This window comes from Nesoenas mayeri (genome assembly GCF_963082525.1).
Source record: "Nesoenas mayeri genome assembly, chromosome: 7".
In the NCBI taxonomy this organism is placed as follows: Eukaryota; Metazoa; Chordata; class Aves; order Columbiformes; family Columbidae; genus Nesoenas; species Nesoenas mayeri.
The window spans coordinates 7,611,509-7,639,432 of NC_137551.1; the positions used below are offsets into that span (position 1 = coordinate 7,611,509).

Sequence of the window (27,924 nt, forward strand, 5' to 3'; positions counted from 1 at the left end):
ATTGTTTACAAGAATGAGACTAAAGAAAAACAATTGGCCCATGTCACCCTTTCCCTGGGCGGCAGTCACAGCAGTGTGCTTTGCAGGAAAAATTGTAGGTTTGTCAGGAAAGTAGTTTATTCCTTGTTTAAAAAAAAAAACAGTCTCCTCCCAAACTTGGCTATGTTGAAGGCTTTTTGGACAAATAAAACCAGTTCAAGGAACATAGTAAGGTGTCTTTGATTTTTAACAGTTAAACTCTTTGACTTTCTTTTCTTCTTATTAGATTCATTATCACTACAATCTCTGAGGCTGCTGTGTTATAATAATGCTCTTGAAACAGAGTGTGCTTCAACCCTGAAGATATTTCCTGATAGTGCTGCACAGGCTGTTTCAACAATGTGTAGCTGAGCATGATTCAGCCAGGGGCTGAGACAAAGCCAGGCTTTTCCTGTAATGGCTGCTTGTGGCTGGGCTGGGCTGGAGCTGAGCTGTCTTGTGTCGCATGACCACAGTTTAATCTTTCTTCTTCTTCCTGACACCCCAGCAGCACATAAGAAAAGAAAAAAAATCAGTCAAAACCACACACCCACAAAAACAACAAACCCACAACACCGTCCATGAAGGTATGATAGATAAAGCATCTTTTAAAAATAGATAGGATAACAGCTGGGATGAATGGCAGACAGACATTAGAACAAGGAGTAAGAGGAAAGAAATTGGCACTGGGTCAGTGCAGAAGAGTGTAAGAGAAGCTGGAAGCTGATGGAGAAGGGAGGATGGAGCTTGTAAACTGAGAAGACTGGGAAAGGATTTGGAAGGCAGTGGCCTGGAATCGTAAATACTAAAATGAGACAAGAAGCTGGGGAGAGGCTGGTTCTGTTTATGCAAGAGACTGAAAAAATCATTGTGCAGTTAACAGTAGGATGCAAGAGAGGGGGAGCTGGAACAGGAAAGCAATAATGGGAAATCTGCAAGAAGAGACACAAGCAAAATTTTACTGAGACTGTCTGAACAAGGCAGAGCTTTGGGGCAGCCGTGAAAAGTTTGAGACGTGTTGGGTTGGGTCAGACAGCCAGAAGTGTGGGAGCTGAGCTGGAGGCGCTTTGCAGGGGCATATGGAGTAAGGGTTGGAGAGAAGCCATCAGGAAATGTGTCCCTGCGGGAACAACGTCTAGTCCAAGACCAGGAATATGAGACACGAGCTTGTAGATTCCTCCTCTTTTTCTGCCGTGCGTCTCGGTGATCGGCAGTGCCCGTGCTGGTGCTTCTGACCCTCATCTGTGCCGCTGGAAATGCGCTCCAGGGATGTTAATGCCATAGCTCAGGGGGTTCAGGTGGCCTCAGGGGTTCAGTTGAGCAGTGAATGATGTGGATGTGAGTGAAAGAAGGGTGCCATTGCATGGTGTTTCTGTTTCCCAGCTGTTTTAAAACATAGATAATCACATACAAAAGGTATTTCAAAAAGTCTTGCTAAGGTTCCAAAGTTAAACGTAAAGACTGCTTGGAAACATCTAAATTATTATTGCTTCTTTACTTCTCTTGATCTCTCAAGAGCTGACGTTAAAAACAGTCCTTATGATCACACAGCTTCTTGTGCAGAGAGTATAATGGACCCAGTAGTGTGAATGTGGATATTTTGCTAGAGAAAGCCGTCACCTGCGATGTCCCTGCCCTGTTTGCTGCAGATAGTTGAGATTATTTAATGTACTGGGTGGGGATTGGAAAAGAAGGATATTCAGGAAAGACAGGGGAATTCTGGCCTTGCCAGCGTGGTTGAGCAACAAGGCACTCCTAAGCCTTTTAAGTTAGGCTTTTTGTAGGTTGTCACTGACTCATTTTGCTTCCGTTCCTGTGAGGCTGACGTGGGGTTTGGTTGTGGAAGTCGTGAAACCCACATGGTTGCAACTGCACTTGGTGGCAGCGTTGCTTGATCATACAGAACGCCTTATGGACACTGAAGGGTGATGAAGCTTATGGCCCCAGTGATCAAATGAAACATGGAACGTGAATAAAATTGTTGGATCTCAACTTCCGTGACTTGAAACAAGCTATAAAATATATACTGTGTCATACTGTCTCACCGTGGAGGTGAATTAAAGTGATCTTTGCAAAGGGACAGTGTGCAGGGTTGCTATCAGAAAAATAGCTCCAGTCTTAATAGCCTGTGTGTTTTTGAGTGTTGTGTGTGGCCATAGCAGGGACGGGATCGCTCGGCTGCCTTTGCAGGGAAGCTCTGTGGTCACTTATGGGAAAGGCTTGGCAGATGCAGAGCCCAACCACCAAGATGTAAATCTTTTCACCAGCAGAGCCTCTGGGCATGTGACTAGCCTGTTAAATAGCTTCTGTATAACCTGCTGCTGCCGCTTTCTAGCCTTACAGATTACTTTTCTATGGTTGCTGCTTGTAGGCAGGAATTTTCCCATCATTTGTCATCATGGTTGCAGAAAGATTTAGTTAGATAAGAAAATTGCATGTTGAAAATGTTAGCATAATTGACCTTAAAGCATACTTAAATGTAGCATTTGCATTTCAAAATGTCTTCCTGAATAAAAGTAGAATCCACAGGCAGTGCTGCACCCGAATTGCCTGTAGTTTGCTGTCTGTGCCCTGTACACTGTATGTTTGCTCTGAAGCTCAAAAACCCAGGAAAACCCATTTATGCTTCTTTTTTTCTGAATTCCTGAATGGCTTTTTTGTTTCTTCCCCTCCAAAGGTCCGTACTCGTTAAATGGTTACAGGGTGAGAGTGTACAGACAGGATTCTGCCACCCAGTGGTTTACTGGTATCATAACCCATCATGATCTCTTCACCCGCACTATGGTGGTTATGAATGACCAGGTGAGTTCCACGTGTCCTACTCAGAGAACAGGCTCCAAGTAAACTGCATGTCGGGAGTTTTTAACCTCTTTTTGTGGTGCTGTGAAATACACTGAGTTGTTGAGTTGTAGCAGGGCAAGTCTATTGTCGCGCTGAAAGGACAGCATGACTTTGCTTTGGACTAGCGGTGAAAACCATGCTGGAGCTGAGTGTTTGTGCACTTATGTGATTAATACCGGTGCTACGGTTTTGCTTTTCTTCTGCTGTGGCTATTTGACTAGTGAAGTCTTTGAAGTGAAGCAGTCTGGTTTTAAGACCAGGTCTTCCCTGTCAGCTCGGAGAATTTCTTTTCTCAGCGCCAAAATCTTTTAAAACTGCAGTAGCGATAACTCCTTTCAAGCAATTGAAATACCCACTTTCCTCAATTTATTGAATTAAGCATTTACTGCAACCGTAATTTACATTTACTGTGGTAGGGTTTAGTTGTGTTTCTGAAGTTGATGTTACAAAAATGATGAATGCTGGTATTTTTAGTGGCAGTGATGAATTCTCTTTCAGGAAACCAGAGTAATGACTCAACGCTAATATAGTGAATGGTCTGTCTGCTTTGAAATGACTGATAAAATCATGTCTAACAATAAAAATTTAAGACTAGTCTAATGCTCAAATATATTATTTCCCTTAATTTGCTCTAATTAATTTTCCCCAAATATTATTTTTCTTCACTTTTTGACACATTAAAGATTTACTTAGCTTTTCCTTCTATCTGAAATATCCTGTACTAGTAACACTTCACTGGTCTCAGAGTTCTTATCTCCAATCATTTTAGTTCCTCTCTTTCAGCAGTTTCGCTTCTATTGGAAGTAATATTGTAATATGCTTCTGCAGTATATTTGATAGTATATTAAATACATTTTGAAAAGTATTTTTATTGTTATTGTTACTTAAGGGTTACTCTGTGAAGAGCTCAGTGTCATTTAGTTTCAGATTTGCAGGTCAGTGAAGGGGGGAAGGAAGTGGTGATGGGTACTTTTAAAAAAAAAAAAAAAGAAGAAAAAGATATTTTTCCAGTGATTTGTGTAGGCACGTTAGCTTTGGTTTTACTCTATTTGCAGCCTTTTTTGAGTTGTATGCCAGTTCTGCTTGTCAGGATTAAATAGGCTTTGCTCTGATTCGTCTTTAGCACACAAAATAGACTGGTGAACACTGATACAGAAAATACAGATTGGGCAGTGTCTGAACATCTGCTGATTATTGTTTTTTTCTCCTTTTTTTTTTTTTTTTTTAATAAACCAGGTGTTAGAACCTCAGAATGTTGATCCTTCTATGGTTCAGATGACCTTTCTAGATGATGTTGTTCACTCTTTGTTGAAAGGTGAAAATATTGGCATCACTTCACGCCGACGGTCTCGTTCCAACCAGAACAGCAACACAGTCCACGTAGATACATTTATCTTTTTACCTAAGTATTTTCGTATGTTGCAAATATTAAAAATACATGTTTAAAGCCACTAATTAAAATTGTATTGAAGTCAATTAATCACAAAATTATTTTTAGGGTCATTATACGCGTGCGCAAGCAAATAGTCCCAGACCAGCAATGAATTCCCAAACTGCAGCACCAAAACAGAATTCTCACCAGCAACAGAGGAATACTCGGCCAAATAAGAGGAAAGGCTCCGATAGCAGCGTGCCTGATGAAGAGAAGATGAAAGAAGATAGATACGATTATATAGGTCGAGGAGGTAAAAGCAGTTATTGGAAGAGGGAGGGAGAGCTGCCCAAAACCATATTAGACTGGAAATGTGATAGATGTGTTTTTATCTTTTACAGAAAACCCCAAAAGCAAAACCAAACACTTCCTTAGTAAAAGAAGAAAACCTGAAGAGGATGAAAAAAAGTTAAATATGAAGAGACTGCGCACAGACAATATCTCAGATTATTCTGAGAGCAGTGACTCAGAAATCTCGAATAAAAGATTAACAGATTCGTCCTCAGAGCAAAATTCAGAGAATGAGTTAAAAAGCAAGAACACTTCGAAGATAAATGGAGAAGAAGGAAAGTCCCAAAGTATTGAGGGAGTAGAACAGACACTAACAGAGAGGCGGTCTCCATGGGATGGAATACAGGAGGATAAAAAACACGAAGAGACAGAAAGACTGAAGTCATCCGTTCTGGATCAGCAGGAAAAATCTTCACTCCGTGCAGCAGAGCAGCCGACACCTTATGAGCAGAATGCCAAGGATCCACATGTTCAAGAGTGCAATGCAGAAAAACATCATGCTGCGGAATTAAAAAATGAGCAATTTGTACCCAGACCTCCTACTCCAAAATGTGTTGTTGACATTACTAATGAAAACAACTCTGAAAAGGAGAGCCAGAGTAATGCTGCAAGTACCTTTGGTTTGCAAACGGTTCAGAAAATAGAATCTCACAGCAGTGATTTAAAACAGCAGTTTGCGAATGCAAATTTCCTTGAAGCAAGAAAACAGGAAGCTGATCAAAGTTGGGGTAGCAGTGTTGTTAACAAAACGGATTTGATGCAACCTGGGGTTGTAAAAACGTTATCGGTAAATGAACACTTAAATCCCGACAAAGAAAAAGTGCAGTATGGCTCCTTCATGTCTTCATTAAATGTAACTTCTCTAGCAGAAGAGAGTAAACTGCATAAACAAAGTCCAGCCCCCGATTCTGTGAAGTCAAAACCTAGTGCTTCAGTTGATCATCCTAAAACAAAGTCACCTGATGTTAAGCCTAAATTCACCCAATCTTCCGATACTGTGAAGTCTAAGGTTAGTTCCCAAAACAGCCGTGCTACTGGATTAACAAGGTCAGCCAATAAAACTGATCATGATATGCCTAGGTCTAGTTTTCATCCAGTGCCAGCTAGAGTTAGTGCTCTAGAAGCTACTAAAAGTCCTCTTATCATTGACAAGAATGAACATTTCACAGTATACAGGGACCCCACTCTGATTGAACAAGAAACAGGAACTAATCACATTTCACCTTATTTGCATCAGCATAATTATCCTCTGCATTCCTCATCCCACCGAACCTGTTTAAATCCAAACGCTCATCATCCTGCATTAACTGGTTCATCCCATCTGCTAGCTGGGTCTTCAGCGCAGGCTCCCTTGCCCGCTATTAACACTCACCCCCTTAGCAGCGCATCTCACCATTCTGTTCATCACCCTCATCTACTTCCCGCAGTGTTGCCCGGAGTGCCTGCTGCCTCCTTGCTGGGTGGCCACCCGCGACTAGAGACTGCTCATGCTAGCAGCTTAAGCCATTTGGCATTAGCACACCAGCAGCAGCAACAGATGTTACAACACCAGTCTCCACATCTTCTTGGACAAGCTCATCCTTCTGCTTCCTATAATCAGCTAGGGCTTTATCCAATTATTTGGCAGTATCCAAATGGAACACATGCTTACTCAGGACTTGGTCTGCCTTCCTCCAAATGGGTCCACCCAGAAACTCCTGTGAACGCGGAGGCTTCCTTGAGAAGGGTAAGTGGAGCTTGTTTCTTCTTAATGTATTGAGCTTGGGCTGGTGTCTCCCAGCAGCGGTTTTCTAGGTACAGATTCAGTAGTATGTATCACACTGAGTGTGCGGTGATGGTGGGTTGAGTAGGCTGAGAACTAGGAATGGAAATCCAATTGTAAGTTCTGTCTCAAAGTGGACATGAGTTGGGAGTTCTTCCAGGCCTTGGTTCCCTAAGTATTTTAAGGAAAGGCTGAATATTTGTTTTTAGTTTGTGACCAGATGAGGTCAGCCAGCTGCTTTGGGACCTCAAGTCCACAGGGTAAATATTTGCTAAATCAGACTGTGAAAACCCATTGTGTAAGTTAAATACTAAGAGAGGTAGGACAATGGTCTTCATAGCAAAACTTTGTGTGTGCTCACTGAATAATGTAGAAAGGCTGAGACAGAAGGAGTACTAAATCCAATGGGAAGTTCTGAAGAGAAGTATTCCAGCATTTATAAATCTTTCTTGCACTGCACACCCATTTCTCTTGTCTTTACACCTATCTGTGTGCCCTCTCTTGGCGTATCTTTTTCTTCCCTTCTGTTCCTGTTGACACACATCCCTGCCTTCCCATCTGCTTTCTACTCCTCTGAATATAAGTCAGGATGATTCCTGTGTCTGTGTGCTGCATGTAACCACTGAAGTCTCAGCAGAAATGGTCTGTGTTTTCAGCGCAGTGCCCGGTGCGGCGGTGTTTGGCAGGCAGACATGGCAATTACAGGAAAAGTTTTCTCAGCTCCTGCAGGCTCGGGATATGGCATGATCATTGCAGGCACCTTAGAGGAACACTGTAAGATGGAGCATGTGTAGTGCAGACAGAAACTGTGGAGAGCTTTACTGCCAGCTTCAATCAAACCTCCACTGAGCATGTGCATACTGATTTTTAGAGGCTTACAACTTGGCCTAATTTGGGCAGATTTTCACAAGGACTACAAAAGGCATGTCGCTGACAGTGGTCCTTCTGCCACATTGTAAGCCTTTGCGTCAAAGCTTGGAGTTCCTGAATGGTTATAAAGATTTTTTTCTTTCTCATCATGAGGAAGGCTATTCTTCCCCAGCCTCATTCTTGAGAAAAGCCAAACCATTGTGGTTGAGTCTTTCCCAAACAGTCGGCTTGAGTTGGCCTTGTAATATGGAGTCAGTTTGATCTAAACTGTGATAAAGCCAAACACAGCAAAGAAGAAAAGCGTAAGAGAAAACTATAGGTGGATTTATCTTTTCATGTTGCTGCCTGCTCCACCCCATGCTGAAGTCCATGTTGAAGAACTTAGGACAGACTCTGTTTTCACTTTGTCTGCCTGAAGTATGCAGCTCTGCATACCGAGGCACGTAGCTTTTTAATTATGTTGATATGTGGCAATTGTCTTGTGGTGACTTGTCTTCTGGCTCTCGCGCTGGAGGCCTTTTTAAAATACGTCTTAGCAACCCAGAACGGGCGTTTCCAGCGTTTGTTTGCATGGATGCCACAGTTGCAGGAGGATATCTGTGTTTCAGCTGTCACGGCAGCAGCAGCCGCCCTTGGCTCGGGGCTGAGCTGTGTCCGTGTGCCGAAGGAAATGTGCCCTGAGCCCACCTCTCCCTACCCTCTGCGGGTGACCCTGGCAGCTCCTGTCTTTGTACTGGGCCGTGGATGGTTGCAGGTGGAGTCACAAAGCTGCTTGGGCAACGCTTGGTGCTCAAGCAGATGTTCCTCAGCTCCTCTAGGGAGAAGGTGACGGGCCTTTTTTGCATAATACTTTAATACAGCTTACAAGTTATTCGTGGGAACTCACCACAGCGTGGGAACTCCTGGCCCAGGAAACGTATGCACTAAAACTGTTAGCAAAAACCCATGTGGTTGCTTTAAATATTCAAAAACGTAGAAATCAGAACTTCAAAGTTGTTGCACCTGCATATCTATTGTGCGCTGCGTGCGTGTTGCATGAGAGCTCTATGGCTGCCCTGCTGCAGCCGCAGCTCTCAACCGGGGATCGCCCAGGCCGGGGAGGAGAGGAGCAGAGCAGGGGCAGAACTTCTGGGCAGTGCCAGGAGTCAGGGGTGGAGGGGCTCTGGGGTGCTCCTGGAAGTTCTGCTTGCTCTTGTCCCAGTCCCTTCTGGGCTCGTCCCCAGCTCCTGAGCAGCACTGGAGCAGTGCCCTGCCTTGCCACTGCTTGGCATGTGTTTCTCCTAAGCAGATCTCAGAGGGGAAGGGGAGAGATGGAGGGCAGCTCTTGGTCTTTTCTGCAGAGTTGCTACACAAGTTTCAGAGAAGACATGAAGATAGAAAATTTACTCAAGTAGTCAATTAAAAATAGTTTTATAAATTAAGATTATTAGTGTGTAGAGCGAGGAGGTCGGTATTGGCCATGTTTTGAGGGATGGGTACGCAGCACAAAACTGTACATGCTGTGCTTTTGCCATGCTGCAAAGCGTGGCAGGTGTGTGCTTATGGTTTTAATAGTGTGCTGCTGATGAAATTATGCCAAATAAAAATGCCTGCAAAATAAAGCAGCTTAGTTAGGATTATCATACTTAATCATCTGGAGGGACGGGGAGGAGAGGATCCATCCAGGAAAGAGATACTTCTGTCTGTTGTGATAGAAGATACTTCTGTCTATATTGAGATTTGTTATAAAGCTGGAGATGAAATTGTTTTCCAGAAATGCTGAACTGTGTTTGTCCTTTGAAAGAAATCTTTCTTGCAAATCATTGAAGAGCTGATGGTCTGTTTACTAAGTAACTGAAGTTAAGTGCTGTCTGACGATCATTGGTTTGCTAATTTTGATGAGCTTGAGATGCCATTCTAGAATTAACTAGTCACACTGAATACTTGAAAATTACATGGGTCTAAGAATACTTCTGAAACATGTAAACTATTTTATATGCCTCAAGTCGGAGAAGTGCAATCAGATGTTTCACTTGACCAAAAAGTGACTTAAAACGTTAAATTTTATTTACTGTGTATGATTTGGTGGTGAAATACATTACTTCGCTCTGATCATTGGTACTACTTGATACAGTAACTCTTGTGGTCGTGTGATTGTTCTGAAATCTGATTTCATTGCTGTTTTTTGGTTGGTGTTAACAGAATACTCCCAGCCCCTGGTTACACCAGCCCACCCCGGTGACCTCAGCTGACAGCCTCGGTTTACTGAGTCACATTCCTGTGCGACCATCCAGCGCAGATCCCCTTCGGCCTCTCAAACTGACAGCGCATTCCAGCCCGCCGTTGTCCAAAAGTATGGTAGAGCATCACAAAGAGTAAGTTTGCTGTTCAGTGCTGTGTGAGAGGGTACCTTTCAGCAGCTGATGTTGTTTTCTGGCTTATTTTTAGTTTATTTATAAACATGGATGCCTGCGGTAGAAGAAACTTTGTCAGTGTGTTGGAAAACAGACTCTACCCTGTTGACTTGGAATGGTACTTGAGTGCCTGAGTCATCCAAAGACTTTTGAAAATTGTACCTAATATAAAGAAAAGTTTATTTTGTGTTAATAAATAACTTTGTTCTCAGAGCATGGGAAGAAAGGTCTTCCCTTTAGCACATGCGCTTCATTCAGACTGATCTGTGTCTGCTTAACCTTTTTCAAACAGAGAGCTGGAGAGGAAAGCGTTTATTGAACCTTTACGTTCTGTTACAACTGCACCGGTAAAGACGGAGCTAGAGCAGAGCAGAACACAGGCAGCAAAGGAGAGCCATATGCACAGACATTTTGCAGATCCAATGTTGAACCAGCTGCCAAGGCCGCCACAGGAGTCTGGGGAACGACTGAGCAAATACAAAGAAGAGCACAGACGGATACTCCAAGAAAGTATTGAAGTTGCTCCTTTTACAGCTAAAATGAAGGCACTGGAGGGAGAGAGAGAGAACTACTCCAGGGTAACGTCCTTATCTTCAAGTCCCAAAAGCCATTCAGTAAAATACGACAAAGACACTGAACGCTCTGTGTCAGAACTGTATAAAATGAAGCATTCAGTTCCACAGAGTTTGCCGCAGAGTAACTATTTCACCACCTTGTCTAACAGTGTAGTAAATGAACCACCAAGATCGTACCCGTCAAAGGAAGCTTCAAGCGCATATGTTGATAAGCAAACTAATTGTCCTTCAGCAGCTAGTCCCCAGTCTCTCCCCTCTTACATTTCTTCTCTTTCAAAACCTCCACCTTTAATTAAGCACCAACCAGAGAGTGAAGGCTCTGCAAGCAAGATCCCTGAGCAGCTTTCACAATCAGTGCAGTCTGTCAGTTCTTTTAGAAGTGACAGCAGGAGCCCTACTCAGTTGTCAATCTCATCTTCAAATACACTCCGGAGCATGCCTGCCTTGCACAGAGCCCCCGTGTTTCACCCCCCTGTGCACCAGAACCTGGAGAAGAAGGAAAGCAGCTATAGCAGCCTCTCACCTCCGACTCTGACCCCCGTTCAACCCGTTAATGCTGGGGGTGGCAAAATACAGGAGTTGCAGAAGCCACCAACTTTAGTACCTGAGCCTAAGGAAGCTCAGACTGTGTACAAGGGCGCTTCCGAACAGAATTTGTCAGAAATATGGAAGTCAAATAATGCCACAAACAATGAAAAAGTGGATTGGCACATTGAAAGAATGAGTGGAAAGTCACAGTCCGCTACAGCATCTGTTATTGTGCGTCCTCCTTCTAGCACAAAACACGATAGCGTACCAGCAATGCAGTCTGCTTCCAAAGATCGAGTTAGTGAAAGGTCTTCAGCTGTGACAAATCAAGCAGATTGCCTGAAAACAGCGGAAGCCAGGGAGACTGGAAGAATCATTCTGCCAAATATGAACTCAGACAGTGCTCGCACACAGTATGAAAAGAAATTTCCAGCTGTCTCGCAAGGCAGCATTTCTCGTGCTATCACCCCCACCACAACGATGATCTGCAGCACCAAAACGGGCGTCACCACCTCGGCAGCAACAACTACCAGCGTGTCAAGCTGGGGCAGTTCAGAAGTGACTTACTCCTTAGCGAGCGTGGTCCTGGCCTGCACGCCGCTGGAGTGTCCTGTCTCCAGAGCCGCGAGCCAGGTGGTGGCGCAGGCCCAGGAATGCAAGGTCAGCACTGCAGCTCCGGTTACACCCGCTGCTGGCAAGACAGGCAGCGCTGCTCAGCCCGATTCGGGGTTCTCCACCTCCGCCGACTTTGTCCATTTGAAAAAGCACAAGGCAGCCTTGGCCGCGGCTCAGTTTAAAAGTAGTAACACAAGCGAGACCGAGCCCAACTCTGCGAAAAATCAGACATTTTCAACCTCTCTCTCCCTAGACAGTGCTATCGTCTGTAATACGATAAACAAAGCGAACTCTGTAGGCACTGGGCAAACTTCCCAGACGAGTCAGCCAAACTACCACACTAAACTGAAAAAGGCTTGGCTAACGAGACATTCGGAGGAAGATAAAAACACTAATAAGAAAGAGAATTCAGAGAACAGTGTTTCAGAAATTATTAAGCCATGTACTGTCAATTTAATAGCTTCTACATCAAATGATTTGCAGAATAACATAGATAGTAAGATCTTGGCAGATAAGTTTGCGAAGGAAGAGAAGCACCCTAGGAGAAAAGCAAAACGGACTTATGAGTCTGGCTCTGAAAGCGGAGACTCTGATGAAAGTGAGAGCAAGTCAGAGCAAAGGACTAAACGGCAGCCCAAGCCAACTTACAAAAAGAAACAAAATGATTTGCAGAAAAAAAAGGGTGATACAGAGGAAGAAGTAAAACCGAATGGTGTTCTTAGCAGGAGTGCCAAAGAAAAAAGCAAGCTGAAGTTACAGAGCGGCAGCAACAGCAGTGAGTATATTAATCTGATTTGGAAGGGACAGATTAATATGAAGTCTAGCAATGTTAATCCTGGAGGGTTTGTCATGCACGATAGCTGGGAAAAGACTTAAAAAGCATACTTGTGTAAGTGACTGGGTCCAGATTTATATATCTCGAGGCCATTTGAAATATCCTGGTTTCAGAAATTTGGCATTTTGTATATGTGTGTTAACAAACTGGTTCTGGGCCTAAAAATGAGCAGTAAACAAACTGGTTTATGCCGTCCATCAGAATTTAACAGACTGGTGCATATTGTGTCGCTTGTATTGAGACATACATCTATTTTAAAAGATCTAATGCATTTATTTTTAGAGCACTACTGGAGGGAGAGGTTCGCTATTGTTGAACTTTATTCATCCTTTGATCAGGAAGCCAGAGGCAGTCCTTGAGAGCCTCATGCCACTCTGTTACAATTTGGTTAATTTAATGAAAGGCTTGAGGGGGAGTCGTTTCACACTCCTAACGAGCTTGTGTATTTACATGGTGTTAAATGCCTCTTGTTTAAGGAATAAAGAAATTTAGGGAAATACAAACTTCAATGCAAATGTAATGCTGGAGCATGTGGCAGATTGTAACGAGATTTGTCTGAAAAAAGAAACTGGTCTGCCAGCATGAGGGCTTTTATTTAAGAACTTACCTTATTTTTGTATCCCAGCTTATTCTTCTCCAAGGACTAGTCTTTTGTCTTTGTTCTGGTCAAGTATGAAAAAGTCTTGCATTAAATTACTTTTCGCAATAATTTTTAAGTATGGGTAGTAAGAAAATGAGCACTTCTGATTACATTCTCTGGCTTTTCACTGCATGGTGTGTGAAGTTAGTTGTCTCCTCTCTGAGAGTGCTCGATGCTGAAGTTGTACAGGGTGCTGGAAGTGTTGCAGTCTAAGCTATTCTGGCTTGGGTCCAGTGAGAGTAGTATTACCTTCCCCCCTGCTCCCAACTAAACGGAAGATCAAGGAGAACATATCTATAAAGTCTTTCTCTGTTTTACTTCTGAAGGAGACTGTAAATATATACATGTAACGCGTTAGGTCTTTCTGACCTTTGTATTGTTGCAAAAGATTCTTTGTAGGTTTGTTGTAGAGGGATTGCGTACCTAAGTTAAGGGTGGGCAGTCGCTTCATGTTTGGCCAGTGGTGCCTGGGTGTCAGAGTGATACATGATAACACTTTATGGAAATGGGTAGGAGTTGGTATTACTCTGGTGAGTCGCACAGCCTGTGTCCTGCACGTCAACAGGCTGGGCCTGTGCTGTGGTGGCAGCTTCTTGTGCTTGCCATCCTCTCTAGAAATTTTAATAGGCCTTGGGTCTTTCTGCCCATTTCTCTTACTTGACCCTTTAAATACATGAGTGTTTCTGGTACTCCTGTCGGTTTACCTTGGGGAAGCTTCATTTTAATCTCTGAGAGAGAGCTGTTCAGAGATTTTCTTACAAAAAAAGACTTTCAACGAAGATAGATACAAAAACATAATCAACTCTGAGGAGCTTTCAGGAAAGCACAGGTTCCCATGGAGTTACTGCCCGGGCTCTGGGTAGGCAGCTGAAGATAACTGTGCTTCAGGGCCAGGGGCTCGGTGGCAGGTTTGCCATGTGGGTGGTATCTGGTTGCTGCCAGGCTTGAAAACCGCTATGTCCCGATGCCGTTTTGGAAGGCCCCGGGAGGTCGTGTGCAAGCCAGAGCCCTCAGAGCTGTGGGCTGCGCGGCTGCCTCCTGCAGAGCCCGGCGTTCCGCAGTCCTGCGAGCACCGTGGGTCTTGCAGGTTCCTGCCCGCAGAGCCTGAAGTCTGGCAGCTCCCAGATCACTCCCAGATCTCTGGTTCCAAGGCAGAAAACATTGTTTTGGACTAGCAAACCTGTACTTCGGCCTTTGCTGCTCCCGGGTTTTAATCCAGATACCATCGTGCTCCTCGGGTGAGTTGGGAGGGTGTTTGTAGGCCGTGAACTGAGACACAGGCAGTCTGTCACTTGCGAAGTTTGCGCAAGTCATCTCTGGCAAAGTACGGATCCGAACTCAGGTCCCAAGTCCAGAGTTAGCACCCTGACCTCTGTCATTCGACATCAGGTCCCTGTTTACAGGATGTGAACTTGCAAGAGTGGTGGTAGATGAAAAGACGGATATGCCTATCCATCTGTAGATAAAACTGGTGCCACTTCTAAAAGTAATTAAAATGAAAACCTAGTTAAATAACAACAGAGTTCAGTTTCAAAATGTGGAAATTGCACAGATTACTCAATAGACTTGCTCCTCGTGTTACTCAGTGTCAGATCTGCTGACTTCCATATCAAAAATAGAACTGTAGTGGCCAACCTCCCAAAGCCAACAAAATTGGCAGAGGGTAGAGGATTCTGTTCTTCCTTATGTCAGATGTTTTGTGTTAAGTTCAGTTGAGTTACATGTGAACGGAGCTGCTCTTCTGTAATCATCTCTAACCCCAGCAAAAATAAATTTTGAAGAAGCAGGATTTTTTTTAAGCTCAGCTTTCATTGAATTGTTACCTTTTTGCATATATCTTCATCTGAAACGGAAATAGAATGTTTCTTTCTTGGGGTATTGTATTTCTTTGCGGGTTTTGTAAGAAGGAGAATCTGGAGCTGTTTTTTAGGGAATAGTTGGTGAGTGATAAACCTAATAGAAAACACAGTGTCCTGGGTATTCCTGGTAGCTCAGCAGGCAGTGAACTGTGCTCCAGCCTGTAAAAGGCTCGTTGGTCCCTGTGCCTTTCAAACTTTGGTGCCGGTAGGTGGGCAGATGGAAGTAATAGTGAAACATGTTATACAGGTGCACTTCAACAAGTGTGCTTGTTGAACATGGACTGATCGTCAGATCAGACAGATTGGGTTCTGCAGACAAGGGCTGCCTGTACCTCACCTGAACCTCTCCTTCCCTTGCAGCTGGCATACCACGCTCAGTGTTGAAAGACTGGCGCAAAGTAAAGAAGCTGAAGCAAACGGGAGAGTCCTTTTTGCAGGATGATTCTTGCTCTGAAATAGGACCAAATTTGCAAAAATGCAGAGAATGTAGGTTAATAAGAAGTAAGAAAGGAGAAGAACCAACTCACTCACCAGTATTTTGTAGATTTTACTACTTTCGGCGGTAAGTACAGTGATTTCCTGATAATGTGGTGGTTTAACTTTTAAAAATAACACTGACAAAGGACTTGCATGCTTGAAAACTTGTCTGATTTTTCTGGCTCAGTCAGTCTGCCTGATAAAAGACACTAATTTAACAGTATTTACATTGGTATTTCTTATTTCTTTTGTGGATCGACTTTATTGCTGTTTAAAGCTTTATAGCAAAGACATCAGAACAGCTGCCCAGGGTACCTTAGGCAAGTAGAAAATACAGCACATCACCATTACGCAGGTGTCTGACATTTGAAGTGGGATTTTCAAAAGACAAGCTTCACTTATTCTGGACAAGCTGTACAACCGCAGAGTTGCGTTCTTATGCCAGTGGATGATGGGAATGCTGCTCAGGGTTTTCTGGCAGTTTCTGAGGACAGAGGAGCTGTGACCTCCTTTTTCACAATTAATGGCTAATCAAGGAAAACTCACAAGTCGGGAAGAAAATTTCCCAGGATGCAGCGTAGCGTCCCTGGCACAGGCAGAACAGTGTCCAAGGGAGAACAGAACAGCTTTAATTTGCACATGGGCTGTGTTGTCAGTGCATATCCAGCTTGTTTTGGACAGGAAGTTGTTGCCTAGATAGAGTTTAATTTTTTGTAATGAAGGTTTAGTTACAAGCCTTGGTAGTCCTACAGCAATCATTTCAAGGTTGGACTCGGAATACCTTCTGCATGAGCATATTTGCTTCTTAATGTGGTCTTGTTGATGTTTGGGGGTTTTTTATCCTGTATAAAAGAGAACATCAGTGACAAAATTCTGCCAACATTTAAAAACACAGTTATGGAATTTAAAAATGTGACTGTTTTGAATATATTGCGGTAAATTTCACAGCAGACAAATTATTTTCATTGTGTTTAGATAGTAGGGCTCGAACTGTAAATGAAATTTACACTGATATTGGAAGTCACTGTTGTAACTGAAAATTCATCATTTCTTCTTGTTCATTAAATACGCATCTGAGTGTTGGTTTTGGTCTTAGTTCTGAGTTCAGGACTGTTTTAGTGGCATTGCTGTGAAATTCCTTAACTTTTATAACAATCGCATATGTATAATGAATTATCCTGTATATGCAAGATGGAAAAGTTAATTGTTACTGCTTAAAACCAGGCTAAATGTAGGCATAGTTAGGTTAACCAGGTAGGATAACAGAAAAGCCTTCAGTTATTTTAAAGATCATAAATTAGCGGCTACAGAACTGTTGTATTAGTGATTTGTTCTGCCTATGAAGACTTAAATACAGTGTTATAAGTCTTGTTCTCTGAGTAATGAGAGCAGTGGGATAGATCTATAAAATGAGTGAGACTGAGCGATTGCTGTCACAGGCGCTCAGAAAATTAGGGGTGAGGAATAGGTAGAACCATACAACCAAACTTTGGCAGGGTGGTGGGGGCGAAGAGAGAGTTTTCCTTTTTGCAATTTTAAAGCAGTAATAAATGTTACAGAGAGAGAATGAAGAGTGAACTGAATGCAAAAAGCGCCTAAAAAGTATGGTTTAGTTTTCATACTGCTTTACTGTTTGTTTTAAAACTAGTTTTGGCAGTAGGATTTATTTTTAAAGAATACGGCAGGATGCTAAAGAAATTAAGGAAAACTTGTAAGACATAAGCGGTAAGGTTAATTAGCAAGTTAAACTCTTAAGTTTCAGACTATAATGATCTATGCAGTTAAACTATCTATTTTCATTTTTAGGTTATCTTTTAGTAAGAATGGAGTGGTTCGAATAGATGGTTTCTCCTCTCCCGATCAATATGATGATGAAGCACTGAGTTTATGGTCGCACGAAAACTATGAGGATGATGAACTGGACCTAGAAACTTCTAAATACATTCTAGATATCATAGGTGATAAATTTTGTCAGTTAGTAACATCTGAGAAAACAGCTATGTCCTGGGTGAAAAAAGACGGTAAGGAAATCTCAAATACTTTCCAGTGTTCTGCAGTTTTACTTGAGCGTTTGCGTTTATCATGACCCGCTGCTTCCTTTCCAGTAGTTCTCTTAATTGGATGGTCATGTTGGTTTTTCGTGGGCTGTTTTGTAAGCGGGTGTGCTGGGAAGGGGCAGGGATGTTCCCCATCCCTGCGCTGGGCCTGGGCCAGGCTGCGGCTGGGCCTGGAGCAGCCTTGGTTCCCAGCTGGGCCTCCATCCCCCGCCGGAGCGGGCAGCTCCACGCCAAGGCCCGCGGCGAGCCAGGTACCGACTCCTGCCAACAGACTTGTGTTTCTGACGTGTCTGCTTCCCAAAACAAAGGAGAATAATGTGACAGCGTGGGCCCCGCAGAGCGTGTGCTGACGCTGTTGCCTCCTCCCCATCAAAGCCGCAGTTTGTCCTTCTGTCCCGTGGCAGATGGGTACAGGCTGGAAACAGGCTGGTGGCTCTGCTGATGGCAGGCGGGAGGAGGAGGAGGTGCGGCAGAGAGCAGCCAGGTCTCCAGGACACGCACCTCCCTCCCCTCCTGCCTGCTTGAACCCTCCGACTCACCAGTTAGGCTGCCCTTGAGATTAAACATGTCCCGTAAGCAGTCAGATGAAAACCCCGCTCTCTCTGTTGCACGGGTTGAAAGCGTACGTTAAAGAAGTTCTTCATACTTCCAACCCACTCATGTTGAGCAGGAATGTTCTTTCTGTATTGCTTTAGTCTGTGATTTTTGGATGCTTTAATTTCTTTATGGTGTATTGATACTATAATTGATGGGGATGCCGTGTAACGCAACTAAGGGGGCAGATGGTGATGGTCTCTTTATGAAGGATCCCTTCTTTCCTCCTCACCCAGTTGCGTCTGAGGGGAAAATTACGAATGCTTCATCTATAAAGACTATTCATTCTGTGCTTTGCATTTAAATTTCAGTCCTTTTATTCTGCTTATTTTGTATTTCAGCCAAAATTGCATGGAAGAGAGCAGTGAGAGGAGTCCGTGAGATGTGTGATGCATGTGAAGCCACGTTATTTAACATTCACTGGGTCTGCCAAAAATGTGGATTTGTGGTCTGCCTAGATTGTTACAAGGCAAAGGAAAGAAAAAGTTCTAGAGGTCAGTTCTTTATGAACTAGAGTATTGTATAGGCTGTTTATTCTCATTTGTTGTAGAGCTGCTGATCCACTAGTATAACTACCTTTCTGTAAAGTGTGAAATTACTGCTTGTGTGCTTTGATTTCTCTTAGATCTTTTTTGCCTCCTTTTTGTCAGTAGATGTAGAATCAGTCATTCAGAAAGCAACTGCTGTGGAGGCTGTTTTAGGTCTTTGTCTGCTTTCCAGTCTTCTTTGTGTGGATTGTCTTGGATTGCTTGTGCCTTGCCCCTCAAGGTTAAATCTTGTTCCTCAGCTGTGAGACTGGAACTCCCATTACGCTTCCCTGCTTTTTGGTGACTCCTTGCTGTTAAGGCTTGCCTTGATTTGGGTGATTTCTGGAGTCTTCCTTCAGAAGTACATGGTTTGTTATATTGACTTAACAGCCTACTTTATTCTTATTAAAAAAAAAAAAGGTGAGATGGAGAAAAATACTTCACGTAGTATTTAAAATGAGCATTAGTGGAGGTTTCACAATCCAGCAGCCCACACAAGTAATCAATTTAATCTTAATTCTGTGCTTCAACGTAAGTTTCTAGTCTGTAGTGAAGTACAACAGGGGAGTGACTTGCAAACCTGTATTTCCTGAGTGACCCAGCCTGGTTGCAGTTGCAAAGAGGAATGACTTGGAAGATTGATGTGGTCGTTCAGCCCTGGGCTGTGACATAGGTGCTCCAGGGGTGGCCTTCCCCGGTGGCAGGCGCTGTGCCCTGGCATGGTCCTGCGGGCAGACGCTGCGCCAGGAACTGATTCAAGTATAATGCCGTTTGGAAAAGCATTTCCATGTTTGTCATAGCAGCATAATGTCACAGATGTGAAGTGTTAGTAAAATGAAGCTTTACTGTCAGATGGCAAATCTTTAACAAATAGAGAGACTCATCCACTTTGTCCTTGGCTTGCAGTGAGAGGCCTCCTACACTGCGGTTATGGGATGTTCCCAGAGACTTCCATCAAAGCCTGAAGTTTCTAGGAAACTAATGTTGGTGTTTTCCAGCACTGAGAGCAGTCTTCAGTGCTTTAATGCTGGAGGCTGCTTCAGCAGCTCTTAACTGGCTTGAGTCTGTGTGTGCATCCATCTGACGTGGCTTGGGCTATAGGCCCAACATTATTTACCCCAGTGGGAACATGCAGTCAGAGACTTTTTATAGTGTGCGTGTTAACCCGCCAGGAAAGTTTTAGTAAAATGTCTTCCTAGCTTAAAAAAGCAGTATACAGAAGCAGGCTGCTTCTCAGTCTTCTAGCAGGGAAGACTTTCTCCTTACTGTTGGTCACAACGTTATGTGCAAAAGCAGAAGTACGATAGCTTCCTTCTCTGCGGCATTATTGCTAATGATGCTGTAGGATTCATGTGAACTATCTCACTCCTTTGGCACTCTCTTACAAAGTTCAGAATCACCCACCCATCCCATATAATAGCACTTTATATTACACCATTTTTCCTGGAACTGCTGGTTGTTTTTACAATTGCTAAATGTAACTGAGAATACACTGGTTTCCCCCTGCTTCAGCAGGAATGTCAGAGGTTTAAATATTTGTTATTCAGATACTTACCAATGACTTCTCTCATTACTTTACTACATGAATGAATGAATGTGCCAGCCATTGTTACCTTCAGACAGTTCATGGCACCATCAAGTGGAATGACATGGCATTTCAGTGATAAAATGCATTAAGTAGATACTGTTTTGGTTTTAGATTCAATTTATGTTTGTGACCAGTTACATATTTCAATGTTTTAGGAGTTACAGAAACTACGAAATAGCTAACAAATCTAATATTTATCTGAAAGGAACATTTGGTATATTGTATATCTATTACAGTGTAAGAAAATAATGCTTTAAACGTGCTAAATGCTTCCTTCGGTGTGCTCCTTAGTTTACTTTGCTGGAGCTGAGCAAACTAGTAAAAAGATTTGAAGAGTCTCTTGAAACTGTCAGTTCAGTGGATAGGATAGAAGACTGGGGGTTGAGACACAAATTACATTCCTATTTCTGTCCCCAAGTCACGTAGCGGCTCGGTGAGCAGTTGCTCGGCCAGACGTTTTTTTGCTCTCTTTCTTCCTCTCTCTTGCCTTTACACCGTGTATTTTTTTTGGAGGGACAGTCTTCCTAAAATGTCATGGGAAGCGTCTCTTTCCTACCGGTTAGGCCCTCTCTGCTGCCACAAATGATTTTTCAACCAGTACATACAGACTTGTGGTTCACAGTTGCTTTAATCTGACATAAATCCGTGATGCAACTTCCCTCTCCTTTGTGTCACCAGTAACATCGGTGCAGCTGCATGGTTGGCAAAAGAGAATTGATTTGCTTAAAAGTTCATCTTTTTTGTTTGTTTGACCTTCTCTGGTTGAAGACGGGCACTTTCAGTTGGAGTGTGGCTTGTGTCAGATTAACCTACCCATGCAGTCGCGGCCTAGTTGTGTCTTTTCTGCACTAGAACTGCATCTAATGCCTCAATAGCAACTGTAAAGGATTTTGGCTTCTGCTAAACTGGCAACCTGCTAAATGTAATAAAGGGAATATACTTTGAAACATTGAGGTTACTGGCAGGGGTCTGTGTTACAGCTGTGGCTGTTTTAGATTTCAGTATTGTTAAAAATCTTCACTCTTTCCCTTATTGTGAAAAGTAGCTGTTGTATGTGAATCTTTGCCACACAGGGTACCAGGGCAGAAGGCTTCACAGTGTGTAGAAAACCATTTCTAACTAAAGCAAGTCTGAAGAAATGTTAGTTAGCTCTCTCTGTTCAGCACTGTAAGGAAAGTAAAACAATTGGCAATGTTATTTTTGCAGACAAGGAGTTATATGCCTGGATGAAGTGTGTGAAGGGACAGCCTCATGATCACAAACACCTGATGCCAACACAGATTATTCCAGGCTCTGGTAAGACCACCTGAAAACAAGCTAGATGTGTTTGTTCCCATGTCTTCCTGTAAAGAGAGGCCAGAGTTGTTTCTTGAAACCTCTCATTTTCCACTTAACCTGCAAATTGTGTCAAATCATCACAGGAGGGCAAGTGATTCTGGGCACGTACCAGCAAGGAGCACAGATGATGGAGAGAAAGAAGAGTATGCTGATAGATGTCTGAAGGGATTTTGGGGACAGACAGTGAAGAAATTCAGGGTGTTTGACTGTTTTGAACCTTTTCAGAGCAGAATAGAACAGCCGGAATGTACTTAATAAATCTGACCGTAGCTATTAAAAGAAAACGTTAGGCTAGTGCTGCTGCTGAGTGTTATGTGGAAACAGAGTTTTGGGGATTGTTTTTCACTGTTTTCTGTCTCCTACACCCACCCAAAAAAAAAAAAAAAAGAAAAAAGAAATTAATGTGTGGTTTTGGTTGGAGAGCTGGTTGAGCATCTTAAAGCAAAACGCAGTGAAGGAGCTTGTGATAATTGAAAAACTAGGCAGTAACCTAAACCTCACTAAATTTGGAGGTTTTCTTACAGCCAAGTCAGTTTTATGAAGAGGTGCGGTTAGGAGTGCTGGTGGTTGTTAGCGCAGCTTTGCTTTGCTTGTGATTCTGGCAGCATTGATGCAGAGCAGAGAATAGAAAACTCAAATGTGCCCTTAAACTTGTTAAGTAAATTCCCAAGTTATTTTAAGCTGGAAATACAGACGTGCTCATTATTTTGTGAGTTGTTGCATGTTAGTTCAGGTAGAAATGAAGGTTGGTTAGATTCCGTAATTAATTCAAATTGTGACATTCTCCAGAACAGGTTCCAGACTGAAACTGGTTTTAATTTTAAATTGTGAAGTGAACCACTCATCTGGAAACAGCACAGTGAAGGCTGCCTACATAACCTCAGTTTTGTTCTTCTGTGTCTACCCATTGCCAAACAGCCTTAAATTACATGATGACATACTAATTTTTTTGTCAAGACATGGCTCACTTCAGTCTAATTTGACGGTTTTATTAAATGAAGCAGTGATGAACCTGTTGAACAATGAGGAGTTAATAATGAATGGCTGGCTGGCTTGGTGTGTGCCATGCAATGGGAATGCAGAGCAAAAGTTAGATTATTCAGAAGAGTAGAATGCAATTATTTAATTAAAGACTTTTTCTGCATAAGCTTTAAGGTAAACTGGGCAGTCCTTCTATAGTATTCTTGAGTGTTAAGTTTAGCTTTTTTAATAGTTTAAAAAGATTTGGAGATAGCATTTTAGCATCACGGTGTGTATTTTAAAGAAGTTCACAAAATGATTGAGAGGTGGTGATTGATGGTGTTCTTAATTGTCTCCTAGTTTTGACAGATCTTCTAGATGCTATGCACAATATTAGAGAAAAATTTGAAATTAAATCCCATTGTCAGTGTACCAGCAAGCAGAGCACACAAGCTGACAAGCTCCCCGCAATGAATGGCGTATCTCAGGTGAGTCGAAAATGTGTCCATACATGGCAGCTTGCTCAGGTGTTCCAATTCCTGTGGATTTGTATATTTTAATAGTACCAGTTGCATTTTAGTTTGCATATACAATAGTTAAATGCTAGCCTTGTCTTTGGAATACATTAAAGCAAAGTTCGAGACCTAAAAATAAATGTTCTTCACAGGTTTTGCAGAATGTCCTTAACCACAGTAATAAGATTTCTCTGTGCCTGCCCGAGTCTCAGCAGCAGAACACTCCTCAAAAGTCTGAGACAAACGGGAACACGAGTCCGAGGAGCGATGTAAGCACAGACAGCAAGTCAACGCCGCCCGAGTCCCAGTCTCCGCTGCACTGGTTAGCCGATCTTGCAGAGCAGAAAGCCAGAGAAGAAAAGAAAGGTATTTGTTTGAAGCTGTTATATTATGCCCATGACTTTGGGGGTGCCAGTGATAACACAATTGAATTAATGAGGGAGATTCACACAATTGTCAGTTCAGCAAAAAGCAAAGGTGATGTTCTTTTGCCCCTTAATTTTAATCTTGAAGCTGCAATGCCTTCTCCTGGTGGCATCAGAACCTGTTACCAAAAGAGCCACTAATGGAACACACGCGTGATGTGGCACTATTTCCAGCTACAGCATCTCTCGTTTGCGACAGGTGCTCACTCAGCTGCATGTCTGAGATGCTGAGGAAGGCATTGTCACAGTCACACTCTTTGACTGCATTTTGAATGATCTAGTTCATCATCTGGTGTGTTTTCAGGTGAATAAAGCACTAGTGCTACAGTATGTTACCACCACTATAAAACGCAGGATGCTGGTGCTGTTCCTATGTCTGCATCGTGATACAGCGGTGAAAACTGTCGATTTTTTACTTTTGTTTTAGAGAATAAAGAATGTCCTTCTGGAAAACATTCAAAAGAAGAGAAAGACCAGGATAATTTAGAGTCCCAAAACTGTAAAAACTCCCCTCCTTCATCCCAGAACAACGAGCAGGGCTCAACCTTACGAGATTTATTAACTACAACAGCCGGCAAGCTGCGTCTAGGTTCTACAGATGCTGGTATTGCTTTTGCTCCCGTTTACTCGACAGGAACAGCAGTAAGTGTTTACAAGGCACGTGGGTTTTATATCAGGTTTTGAAAATCTCTATCATTTGTTTTGGTACGTTGTAGTTAGAGCAGTTCGATAGCTGTATTGCTCTACATACTCATTGATCATTAAAACTTTATATGCACACACGCATTTGCGTTAACATTTTATTTATTTTCTTATATATACAGTGATAATTGGTGCATACTATGAAGAAAATGTCTGTGAAGTTAGATAAAGCCTTAACCTGACAAAGTAAAGGAAGATTGCAATATATTGAGTTTTGTAGTAACTGTGTATTTCTGACTTTTTCCATGTAAGAATGCATGCAATTTCCTACAAAGGAAGCAGATAACTGCAAGCTGCTATTTAGTAGTGAAATGCTGTCATTCTACTGCAAAAGGAATTGCATTATTTTTATTTGCTTTTACATTGCTTAAGCATACATTTGTTTGTTTTCTAATAGAGTGGCAAGAGTGGAAGGACTATGCCAAACATTCTTGATGACATAATTGCTTCAGTAGTGGAAAACAAGATCCCACCAAACAGAGCACCAAAGATAAACGTAAAATCTGAAATAAAAGATGAGCCAAAGGATGACAGAAAATGTATTCAGGATGACAGCAGTAAACTGTACAGTGATATTCAGTATTCATGGATCTGTGATAAGCACGTTTTGTGGCTCAGAGACCATAAAAACAACAACAACTGGAAGCTGTTCAAAGAGTGCTGGAAACAGGGCAGGGTGGGTACTGAGCACTCTGGCTGTGGAGTGAACTTCGGATGGACTCTGGGGAGTCGTGTTAAAAGAGAAATTCTGACAATGTATAATTAGTGGGCAAAAGCTTGTCAGGTACAGCCCACGCAGGAACCTCGTGTAGTTTGAACTTCAGTTAACTTCTGATGATAAATAAGAAATAACTGTTACGGTGATTCAGATTCCAGAAGGTGTGTGTAGGACATGCCAGATGTGGTTGCTGTTGGAGGAAGTGTTAACAGCTCTGTAGGGCCGAGGTCTTCGGGGTGTGTTTCAGATGCATTTGTGCTTGTTTAACTGAAGGATGTGTTCACTTGAGAAAGGATAAGTATTGATTTATTTTTATTTTACTTGTTTTTACAGCCTGTGTTAGTGTCCGGTATGCATAAGAAAATGAACTTCAGCCTATGGAAAGCTGAGTCAATTAGTCTAGATTTTGGAAACCAGCAAGCTGATATCTTGAATTGCAAAGACAGTATTATTTCAAACACCAATGTCAAGGAATTCTGGGATGGTTTTGAAGATGTTTCAAGTACGTTACCTTAAATGTATTATTGCATTGATTCTGAACATGCTCAGTGTTAGAAACTGCAGTTAAAAATATTGTTTTATAGATCTTGAGGCTTCAAAGAAACTTTAGTTTTAAAAGAAAGCTCTAGGTAATCTGTTCCCAGATAATGTGGTGGGAACTTGTATTTTGTACCTTTGCAGAATTAAAGATGCGCTATATACTAGTGAGGTCTGACTAAGAAACCAAACAAATGTCATTGTTCCTCATCTAGTCGAGTTTGGTTTGTATCATTCTTGAGTCTTAAAATTAATTCTCTCCCATGGGATGGATGAAATCTTTATAGACAGGTTAAGAGTTTGGTTATATGTTTTAGCTGAATAAAGTAAAACACCTGCAGTGTATTAGTTCTTAGTAATTTCTGTGTTACTTGCAGAACGGCAGAAAATAAAAAATGGGGAAACAGCTCTACTAAAACTGAAAGACTGGCCTTCTGGTGAAGATTTCAAGGCTATGATGCCAGCAAGGTATTGAGTTCAATATTAGACATTCTTAAGTCAATCTCCATGTTGCTTTGGGTTTTTTTTGTCTGTGTAATGACACAAATTCAGTTGCATTCTTCTTTCTCTCCTCCAGATACGAGGACTTATTAAAAAGTTTACCCTTGCCTGAATACTGTAGTCCAGAAGGAAAACTAAACTTGGCTTCTCATCTGCCAGGATTTTTTGTCCGTCCAGATTTGGGACCCAGGCTCTGCAGTGCGTATGGTGAGTGTGCCTTAGTGCAGCCGTTTCCTCTGCCCTTAGAAGTGCAGAATATCACACATTACAGTGTTGGGCTTGCTTGGAGGATAATTGTTCACTGAGTGTAGGAGAAATACTCGACTGACTTGCCCATCAACAGTACATGCACCTCCAGCATGAGAGTTTACTTGCTTCTGCGTTTCTTGCTCTTGTGCTGTTACAGTCTTACGGAGCATATAAGCAGTTAGATACTTTTGCACAAAGACAAATCCCATCTTTAATAAATCTCTGTGACAAAATGCTTCATGAAATATTACTGTGTTCATAATTCTGGTAATAAATAAATCTCAGCATATTTCTTATAATTTATAGGTGTATGCTGTACACACAAAAACCTGTTTAGAAAAGGTCATTTCCCTGAGACCTTTTCCAGCTGCTTCTTTTTCAAACAGTTTTGTTCAATTCTGTTTTACAAATTGTTGTAATAGGACAAGAAATTAGTTCTAACTTGTGTCATGATGGTTTTGGTTTAAAAAGTTCTCCAGATGTCCTTTGAAATAAACATGTTAATGATAGTGATCAGGGCATGGGCCTGAAGAACTGAATCATTAATGACACTTTAACACTGTTGCAAGGCTCACTGTTCTGAAATATCCTTTTGACTTAAGCATGTATGTTTTTACCTTTTAGAACTAAAATTAATTTTCCTCTTTGCTTGGGGATTTCTTAAGAACTCTGCTTACAACCATGCATTAAAATGATATGCTTGATTTGATAACCCTCTGTATTCATTGTTCTTATATTCTGCCCTGACCAACCTGAAAGGCTGGGGAGGAACATAGTGGTCAGGAAATGTCTTTGATTATTCTGCTGAAATGTGTTTTGTTCTGACACAGCTGCTGCACAGGGACAGTTACCTGGGCTAAGAGATATCTCAGGGTCTCTGTTAAAGTAACATTTTCTCGTTTAGCAAGTGAAAAAAAGCATCTTTGTAGTTTGCATATCTCAGTATTTTCATATTAAAGGCTGTCTGTACATAAAATGCTTTTCTGTGATTCTTAGTGTACCTTCAGAAATTTCTTCTCAGCTGTTGCACGTTTGTTTGAAGGTGAATATGCAACACAATAAATCTTAATTTTCATCTTGTAACATAGGTGTGGCTGCTACTAAAGACCATGATATAGGAACCACAAATCTCCATATTGAAGTTTCTGATGTTGTGAACATCCTTGTTTATGTTGGCATAGCGAAAGGAAACGGAGTACTTTCCAAATCAGGTAAATCTCACACCTTGTGAGAGGTGTAGAGGCACTGAATGATCTGCTGCTTTTAAAACTGACACTGTTCTTCTGAAGCAGATGAAAGGTATCCATAAGTACTTGCTTAAACCTGGGAGATTCTTTGTTTCAAGAATTCGCAGACGCACTAATTCTGCATAAAATATGCTGCGGTTCATGAGTTATGAAATGATATTTCAAACTCTTTTCTCTGGAAGCTGTGGCAGTTCTAACAATTATGTCAGGATGATGTATTTGCCAAACCTTCTGTTTATTCTGCTCCCTCTGGACGTGCTGCATTTGCTCTATTGAATTTGGACTGCAATGTAATTTTTCAGCACCAGAGAGCTTAAATTGGTGTATGTTTGGCATCTGTATGAGGTTTATTGCTCATGTGAAAGTCTTTAAATCACTGAAATAGTTTTGTTTCTTTCCCCATATTCTTTTGTCCTCTTACTCCATAATTGGCAAATGTAGATTTTGGGGTATGACTAATAGAGCTGCAGTAAGGTTTGCTGTCTTTTATTTGCTTTGTTTTCACTTGCGTATGCACTGAGTTAATAACAGCAAAACCTGAGTGTATTGGGAGAGCTCGAGCTCCTTGGCAACCTGCTGCAAACAGCACACAGCACACAGCTTTTGCTGGCTGCAGGAAAATACCTTTTCCATATTTTGATTTTTTTTTTTTTGATGCCAGCCCTGCTTGTTTATTTCAAGTAGGAGAATGTGTTCTATCAGATTCAAGCAAGTGTTGTTTTTAAGGTCTTTACGGCATTCATGTTCTACTAATTAGAAACACAGAACAAAAAAATCACCTGGGAGCTTCCGTTGTATTCAGAAACTTTTATCTGTCAGTCTCACACAGA

General features: G+C 42.1%; 1 protein-coding gene across 4 annotated transcripts in view; it reads left to right on the forward strand.

Moving 5' to 3' along the window:
- Positions 1-27,924, forward strand: part of JMJD1C (jumonji domain containing 1C) — a 61,911-nt gene that overhangs the window by 24,895 nt on the left and 9,092 nt on the right. For 2 of the 4 annotated variants that reach the window (XR_013922357.1, XM_080347799.1), the window contains 18 exons: positions 2,696-2,820; positions 4,096-4,239; positions 4,358-4,544; positions 4,633-6,308; positions 9,396-9,568; positions 9,900-12,100; positions 15,020-15,221; positions 16,943-17,157; positions 18,129-18,281; positions 21,109-21,198; positions 22,561-22,688; positions 22,868-23,081; positions 23,568-23,782; positions 24,240-24,518; positions 24,894-25,062; positions 25,475-25,565; positions 25,675-25,805; positions 26,936-27,058. Coding sequence is in view for 2 of the 4 variants with exons in the window: in XM_080347799.1 (XP_080203925.1) it covers positions 2,696-2,820; positions 4,096-4,239; positions 4,358-4,544; positions 4,633-6,308; positions 9,396-9,568; positions 9,900-12,100; positions 15,020-15,221; positions 16,943-17,157; positions 18,129-18,281; positions 21,109-21,198; positions 22,561-22,688; positions 22,868-23,081; positions 23,568-23,782; positions 24,240-24,518; positions 24,894-25,062; positions 25,475-25,565; positions 25,675-25,805; positions 26,936-27,058 (6,516 nt within the window). In the remaining 2 variants the exon portion in view is untranslated. Of the gene's footprint in view, positions 1-17; positions 95-2,695; positions 2,821-4,095; positions 4,240-4,357; positions 4,545-4,632; positions 6,309-9,395; positions 9,569-9,899; positions 12,101-15,019; positions 15,222-16,942; positions 17,158-18,128; positions 18,282-21,108; positions 21,199-22,560; positions 22,689-22,867; positions 23,082-23,567; positions 23,783-24,239; positions 24,519-24,893; positions 25,063-25,474; positions 25,566-25,649; positions 25,806-26,935; positions 27,059-27,924 lie in introns of those variants that run through there. The other 2 variants (XM_080347800.1, XR_013922358.1) reach the window with 2 other exon arrangements.